The 8,056-nt window shown below is 46.9% G+C and overlaps 1 protein-coding gene across 7 annotated transcripts in view; it reads left to right on the forward strand.

Moving 5' to 3' along the window:
* Window positions 1-7,518, forward strand: part of ZNF3 (zinc finger protein 3) — a 66,770-nt gene extending 59,252 nt beyond the window's left edge. For 4 of the 7 annotated variants that reach the window (XM_045460926.1, XM_045460924.1, XM_045460928.1 and 1 more), the window contains 4 exons: window positions 1,232-1,369; window positions 2,641-2,732; window positions 3,030-3,156; window positions 4,780-7,518. In XM_045460926.1, coding sequence (XP_045316882.1) covers window positions 1,315-1,369; window positions 2,641-2,732; window positions 3,030-3,156; window positions 4,780-5,849 — 1,344 coding nt within the window. In that variant the 5' untranslated portion in view covers window positions 1,232-1,314 and the 3' untranslated portion in view covers window positions 5,850-7,518. Of the gene's footprint in view, window positions 1-1,048; window positions 1,073-1,231; window positions 1,370-2,640; window positions 2,733-3,029; window positions 3,157-4,779 lie in introns of all 7 variants that reach the window. The other 3 variants (XM_045460929.1, XM_045460930.1, XM_045460931.1) reach the window with 2 other exon arrangements.
* Window positions 7,519-8,056: the final 538 nt, after the last annotated feature.

Here is an 8,056-nt window from a genome sequence, read left to right on the forward strand (position 1 = left end):
TTCCCCAGGGTTTTTTAAATGGGAGCCAGAAAACTCATGAAAAGTTTTTCCAATCTCTGCTATTTAGGTGCTGTTTCGTGGCCCCTTATCCTCAAAATTTGGTACAATAGCCAGAAGCCTAATAAAGTAAAAATTTTTTTTCCTAGTTCTACTGTCTGTGAGGGTTTTTTTTTAAAAATCTGCAAAGGGGTGCCTGGGTGGCTCAGTCAGTTAAGCATCTGATTTCTGCTCAGGTCATGATCTCACGGCTCCTAAGTTCGAGCCCTGCATCAGGCTCCGTGCTAACAGCTCAGAACCTGCTTTGGATTCTGTGTCTCCCTCTCTCTGCCCCTCCCCTGCTCATGCTCGCTCTCTCTCCCTCTCCCCCGCTCTCCCCCTCTCCCCCTCCCCCTCCCCCTCTCCCTCTCCCTCCCTCTCCCCCTCCCTCCCTCCCTCTCTCTCCCTCTCCCTCCCCCGCCCCCTCCCTCTCCCTCCCTCTCCCTCCCTCTCTCTTGCTCTCTCTCTACCCCTCTCCCCTCCTCCCTCTCTCTCTCCCTCCCTCTCCCTCTCTTCCTCCCTCCCTCTCTCTCTCTCCCCCCTCCCTCCCTCTCCCTCCCTCTCCCTCGCTCTCTTCCCCTCTCCCCTCCTCCCTCCCTCTCTCTCTCTCTCCCTCCCTCCCTCTCTCCCTCTCTCCCTCCCTCCCTCCCTCCCTCCCTCTCCCCCTCTCCCCTCCTCCCTCCCTCCCTCCCTCCCTCTCTCTTGATAGATAGATAGATAGAAAGATAGAAAGAAAGAAAAAGAATCTGTAAATGTTTAGCTTTATGCACTATCCTAAACATCCTTAAAAGTTGATACAATACATACATGTTTTGTAAATATATGTGTGCACACTTTTTCATTTTCTTCTGTTTTTTATTTCAGTCGTTGTTTAGTGTTTCATTCTGTCAGTGTCATTATTTGACACCAGTATTCCACATCTTTTGTCGTTACAAATATCACTCAGTACATTGTGGGAGCCAGAGGTGGGATGTTGTCTAGGAATGGGGCCCTTTCTGTGGTGCCCGTGCAGGTTCATCACAGGGAGCAGGTGTATGTATTTACCAGGATCTGGAAGGCTGGTCCCCGTTTCTGTGTTTTTCTCTTGCTAGTCTTGGGGACTACCTGAAATACTAGCTCCCAGGAGGTTTTTTTTTTTTTTGTTCATCTGTTTTGTTTTTTTTTAACCATTGCACCTTGAACTTTGCTTCTGCAGTGCTTCCGCATTCTCATTCAAAACCTTCTTCCTGCTGAGTCTGCAGATAGTAGACCAGAGACCCAGAGCTTCTGGCCCTACCGATGGAAACTCAGGCTGATTGCGTATCTCAGGAACCTCAGCCCCTGCTTGAGAGTGGTAAGCAACAGGGATTCATTTATTCTTGCATTCAGACATTCCCCAGTCACGCTGAATCTCTTATTCACCAGGCGCTGGGCCAGCTACTGGAATCCACATGTGGCGGAGACACAGTCCTTCCCTTTCAGTAGCTGATAGTCGGTAGCTGATAGTCAGTAGCTAATAGTCTGGAGGGAAAGCTGACTAAAGACGATAATGATGTACAGCTTATCAGGTTTTATAGCTCAGGCGTTTTTGAAGTGCTGTTGGTACCTCATGCGGAATTAAGAAAACCGTTATAATCACAGACTTCCCAGGTGCTCGGTAGCTGCCAACTTCATAGTCCTCGTTTGTGTACTTTAGGAGCTTGCACTTGAGGGGCTCTTGGCTTTGTAGGTCACAGGCAAAAGGATAAAATGAGTAGAAGCCATTAAAGTATTTGTATTTTGCTTCCATCAACTGTGCCACTGACTTAGAGCCAATTACAGTCCTAAAGGGTGTGCTTATCAGGAAGAAGCACGTAAGGAACTCTGTAGGTTATTGTACACAATCCAGTGTTTCTAGGGGTTTAGAGTCTCTAAGGGGCAAATATGTTAACTTAAGGATTAAAGAAGAGGCACCTGGCTAGCTCGGTCAGTTAAGCATCCGACTCTTGATCTCAGCTCAGGTCTTGATTTCAGGGTCGTGAGTTCAAGCTCCGTATTGGGCTCTGCACTGAGCGTGAAGCCTACTTACAAAAAAAAAAAAAAAATAGAATTACAGAAGAAGGTATGTGATCAAGCAGAGAAATAGGAAACATGTAGTATTTAGATTTGATCTTGGGGATGAAGAGAAAGAATAATGGGCATTATCTGTTCAGTCAGGCTACTGGTTTCCTCTGGTCTAGGAGACCTTCATGCATGAGTTTGAGTTGAGAAATGCGGAGAGGGGTGGAAGGGACGTGAGCAGGAATGTCTACGTTTCTATCCGAGCTTGGGAGAAAGGACAAGAAAGTGCTGATCACTAATGGGAGGACTGGGCCTGCTTCCCTGAGAAGCAGCGACTGGACAGAAAGGAAGGGACCTGGGGCAGATGGAGAGCAGCATCAACAGGGCTTTGGACATCCCTCCTCTGGAGGAGGGACGCACACTGAATGTGCCTGTGTAAGCACCTTTCACAGCCACTGGGGAATGAAACTTAGATGTGTAAGAGGGAGTGGGCCCTAGATTGTTCCAGGACCCCATGAGTTTACTGTGGGTTCGGAGGCCAGAGAGCAGATGACTTCACTCACGGACCCTTTTATTGTCTTTCAGCTCTTCCTTCCTCAAAAGTTCCTGCGTATTCTGACAAGGACAGCCTGGGGGATGAGATGTTGGCAGCTGCACTGCTAAAGGCCAAGTCCCAGGTGAGCTGTGGTTTCCTTTATCCTTCTTTTTTTTCCTTCCCATTTTGTGGAAACGTTTGTGCAGTGACATCCATTTGGTGCCCTAAACCGTGATTTCGCTGTATCAGGGACATGGTCCTTTCCTGCTGAATAACGGAGTCCTCTCTTCCTGCACCATAACCTCCTCCCCCCCACCTCGTAGATACGCATCATTCGGCCTCATCCCGTTACTTACTTACTTACTTACTTACTTATTTATTTGGTGCTGCCAGTCCCATCCCTCACCCTGAAATTGCATGCAAGACCGTGTTGTTTCAGGAGCTGGTGACATTTGAGGATGTAGCTGTGTACTTCATCCGAAAGGAGTGGAAGCGTTTGGAGCCTGCTCAGAGGGACCTCTATAGGGATGTGATGCTGGAGAATTATGGAAATGTGTTCTCGCTGGGTAAGGAGTTTGCTTTCTCAGTAAAAGTCCCGTGGCATTTTTCTGTTTCCTTGTTTGGTAGTAATAGTCGAATCACAAAATGATGAGCTAAGGATTGACTTAATCTTAGAAAGTTCTAACAACAATCATGATAGTAACTCCTGTTTGTGTGGTAAGTTGGAGTTTGTAAAGAGGTTTTGTATACATTCTCTCTACCTCTCAGTAACACAGTGATGGAAGCCGCTGGTAGTCTCCTCATGTTACAGGCGAGGAAAGAGAAGTCAGAGGTCTTCAGTGCTTTATGTGTGCTTTATGTGTAGCTGGCAAGTAGCAGGACTTGAACCTAGTCTTTTCGGCTCTAAATCTGGTGCTTTTTCTCCCTGTGATTCTTAATGTATATTTGAGAGCCTTTTCCAAAAGATTAGCCTGTTGGGATCCCTAAACGTGGAGGCCCTGCTCTGTGCCCAAGGGCACATCTGGAACTCTCCTTCTCTTCTCTGTTGTACTACCTTGGGGGATCTGTTGCTTTGTTCAGGGCCAAGTGCAGCAGCTCTGGTAGAGATCTCTGCTTGTTTCGGGGAGCAGCTGGCTTCTTTAACCTTTAGTCTGTGGACTGAATTCCTTGTCTGTCATTCGCTTCCAGTGAGAACATTCTCTGGGTGGTGCCAGAGGGTCTCCCTGACTCCCGCTGGAGACCCCTGTACATTTCCTTTCAGGCCCCTGCAAGCCTTGGGTCTGGAATTGAGCCCTGGGACTGCTTGACATGACCTTATCCCATGTTTTCCCCCACGGCGGGATTTCCATTTCTGGATTTTGACACAATCTTTGGGCTGCATTGAGAGGAAGAGTCGAGAGTCCTGGGTTTGAAGGGAGCTGAGAACAAGGAGGTCCTGAGAGGTGCCTATTCAGATGAGGGAGAAACAGCTGTTTCTGTCGCTGACGTTCATTGTGCTGTCTTTACTTTTTAAAACATTGACAGAGTAAAAATGCTGACTATCTAAATCCTTCTTATTCATCCTCTGTCCCTGAAACTCCCTTTGAAAACCCCAAAGTAGTGAAAACTGAGAAGTCAAATGAGTCAAATCCTTACATTCTAGCACAGCCTCCTAGGCCTAGGGCCCAGAGATGGACTGAACTCTGTCTTGCCTGTTCCATGGGTTTGGCATGTGTGGCCTCCCCCTTGTCGCTTCTTCCTGCTCTGCTGCAGTTTCCCATCAGCCTTCTGTGCTTGCTTGCTTGTATTTGTTCTCCCCTATCTTCTGAAAGCCACCATCTCCCCACTTGTGTTTGCAGTCTCTGACCTCTGTGGGGACTTTGTCACTTCATTGAACAGCATGTCCTTTCTCTTCTGTTTTTGGTTCCCTGCCTCTGCCTGGTCTGTCTTCCTCTCCTCCCATCTCCAGCCTTCTCCTTACTTCTAACTCTTTTTGCTTTGATTTTGCTTCCTGCCTTTCTCCTTCACTGTTTCCTCAAGGCAATTATCTTAGCATGCCTCGGCTGCCCCCAGCCTGGGCAGGTCTGCACGCAGGTAAGAGGCATGTGCTTTTAGCCCTATGAACATTCTTCTCGTAATTATCCTGCCCTCTGGTTTTGATTCTTTCTTCCACAAGGGACAAGTGATGTTTGTATTTTGTATTGTGCCAGATGGTGAGACCAGAACTGAGCACGATCAAGAAATTTCTGAAGATACAGGATCACGTGGGGTGCTGTTGGGAAGATTCCAAAAGGATATTTCTCAGGGTCTTAAGTTTGAAGAAGCCTATGAACAAAAAGTCAGTCTAAAGAGGCAAATGGGGAACTCCTCTGGAGAAAGATTGAATAGGAAGATAGAAGATTTTGGTCAAGTGACAGTTGAGGAAAAGCTAAGCCCTGCAGGAGAGAGAAGTGAGAAATATAATGATTTTGGGAACAGCTTCACTGTGAGTCCTAACCTCATTTCGCATCAGAGACTTCCTATGGGAGACAGACCCCATAAGTGTGATGAATGTAGCAAGAGCTTTAATAGAACTTCAGACCTTATTCAACATCAGAGAATCCACACAGGGGAGAAACCCTACGAATGTAGTGAGTGTGGGAAGGCCTTCAGCCAGAGCTCACACCTTATTCAGCATCAGAGAATCCACACCGGAGAGAAACCTTACGAATGTAATGATTGTGGGAAGACCTTTAGTTGTAGCTCTGCCCTCATTCTGCATCGGAGGATCCATACCGGGGAGAAGCCCTATGAATGTAACGAATGTGGGAAAACCTTTAGCTGGAGCTCTACCCTCACTCATCATCAGAGAATCCACACTGGAGAGAAACCGTATGCTTGCAATGAATGCGGGAAGGCTTTTAGTAGGAGCTCCACCCTCATCCATCACCAGAGAATCCACACTGGAGAGAAGCCCTATGAATGTAACGAGTGTGGGAAGGCCTTCAGCCAGAGCTCACACCTCTATCAGCACCAGAGAATCCACACTGGAGAGAAGCCCTATGAATGTATGGAATGTGGAGGAAAGTTTACCTATAGTTCAGGCCTTATTCAGCATCAAAGAATCCACACAGGGGAGAATCCCTATGAATGTAGTGAGTGTGGGAAAGCCTTTAGGTATAGCTCAGCCCTTGTTCGCCATCAGAGAATTCACACTGGAGAGAAGCCTTTGAATGTGATGGGAATGAGCAAAAGTTCTCTCAGAGTTACTGCTGAATTAAATATCCGAGAGTCTACATGAAAGACAGCCACACACCTGTTTTCCTCACTTCCTCTGAGTCTAAAGAGCTCCTGCCTTACTATATGAGTATGAATAAGTTAGAATGTATCCCTTCCGACTCAACCCTTTCACTTTAGAGAATGGGGCAAATTGGGCAAATCATCCTGGCACAGTGATGAAGCTACCTAGTCTGTTTCCCCAAGAATGACACCAGGTGGCGAGCGGCAGGTTAAGTGCTGCGAATGAGAGGGAGGCTCTGGGACTTATCACCTTCCATTCTGGAAGGGAGTTTGCACTAGACCATTTTTTTTCACACCAGAGGAGCCTTTCTTTCCAAGGTGGGGAATGGAAGCACAGTAGGAATAAAATTCCAAGGATTCCTGTAGTCGGAGTCAGTATAGTCAGCACAGAAGGCAGTGGAAAGAATGTTCTGAGTCCTATTTGATAAGAAGGGGAAATGGAGGCTGTATTTCAAAGCCACTGTTCCTAATCCAGCTTTAAGTTTTGATAAGGAATGTGCTATTTTTTTGTTGTCTCATGACTTCATTAATTATGGAAAAACTTGGTGCTGAGGGATGTGTTATTTTATTGGGGGTGGGGACCCCAAGAGGTTTTCTGTGATAACTATTTTGCAGGGCTCTTGGAGCAGCAAGCCCAGGTTTCCAAGAGCAGCAAGGCAGGCAGTTTTGTTGGAGAACTCCTTGTACTTCCCTCCTGTGATAGATATGGCTGCGAAATCCATCCGAATACCAGTAAGTCTAACGGAGGGGAGCAGAAGCGTTTGGCATTGGCCTGGTTTCCCTCCTGCTCTCTCCCTGTTCCTCTCCCCACTCCTGTGTTGGAAAGCGATTTAACCCAAACCCCCAGTTACTAGGAATGCTTTTATGGAGCTCACTCAGCCAGCTTGCCCTGCCCTCTGTCCCCTGTGACCTATGACACCTGGCCCCAGCAGCCGGATCCCTCCTGACCCCACCTCTGACTTCAGCAGCCAAGTATGAATGCAAAGAAAAAGCAAAGCCCAGAGAAGGGAGTCTCTGGCCTGACTGGGCCGCGTTGCTGGGTTAGGATGGAGCTCCCGAGTTTCCCAGCTGAAGGGATGATCTTTGGTTCCGTCTTCCCAATCCTGCGCATCCTGTAGCATAAATGAAGTGCACTATTAAACAGAATAGTTTCTTAGAAGGAGAGATTGAGTGTGTTTTTGTGCAGGAGCACAAATTTATTTCAGTTAAAATAGGAAACAGTGACTATAACTGGAATGTTTAAAGATGAATCTTTAAAATTTTTTACAGACAACTATTTTTCTTTCAGTCACAAACACATGACCTCTTTCTCTCAAGACTCCAGGTACTGCCACAGACTCCCATTTACACAGCTGCTCCCATCTCATACCCACACGTCGGATTTTGTGTGCCGTGTGCTCTTGACTTAAGACCAGCAACCAAAACTAGAAAGGTGTTACCGGGTGTGGGGCCCCTGACAAGTGTGTACGTTGTTGGGTAGCAACGGGCATATGTAGACTTCTTGTCTGGGCGCTTGGTGGGAGGGTGTTCCAGTCACGAGAAGGAAGGTTGAGATGAAAGTCTTATGCAAAAGATGAGGAAGTGTCTGGAACTGGCCTCTAAAAAACTTGGGAGCATATATTGTGATCACCTAATATGTTTTTAATTTCTTAAAGCTATAATGAAACTCATTCTTTTGGCTCTTCTTTGACAGTCACCACGTACTTGCAGGTTGATTTTGTTCCTCAAAAGTGTAGACCATGAACTATCCATATTAGAATCATTAGGCTGCTTGTTAGTAATGTAGGTTTCCGAGCCCCCCAAGTCAGACCTATAAAATAATTTCTGAGGATGGAGCCTAAACGTATACACTGAAGAGGATGAACCAGTAATGGAAAAGAGAAAATTTCTGGGAAGAGATAAAGTTGAGCAAGATCTTGTAAAACATTGTATGTTTTAGAGAAGAGGTTCCAGGCAGGACGGTTTGGGGTGGGCTGAGCATGTTCACTTACGTGGAGATTCCTGTTGCGGAGCTCTGGAAAAGACCCCTAACAGGCAGAGCTGCTAGCTGATGAATAGTCCCTGCACATGATCGACCACTGCTCTGCCCACACGCTGAACTCCCCCGCCACGCAAAGACCTCATGACTCCCTCCTTCAGGGCATCTCAGACCTGGGACTGATCTGGACCACTGCATGAAATTGGGTTTATTTTTTAAATATCTTTTTA

This window comes from Leopardus geoffroyi, chromosome E3 (assembly GCF_018350155.1).
Source record: "Leopardus geoffroyi isolate Oge1 chromosome E3, O.geoffroyi_Oge1_pat1.0, whole genome shotgun sequence".
Classification (NCBI taxonomy): domain Eukaryota; kingdom Metazoa; phylum Chordata; class Mammalia; order Carnivora; family Felidae; genus Leopardus; species Leopardus geoffroyi.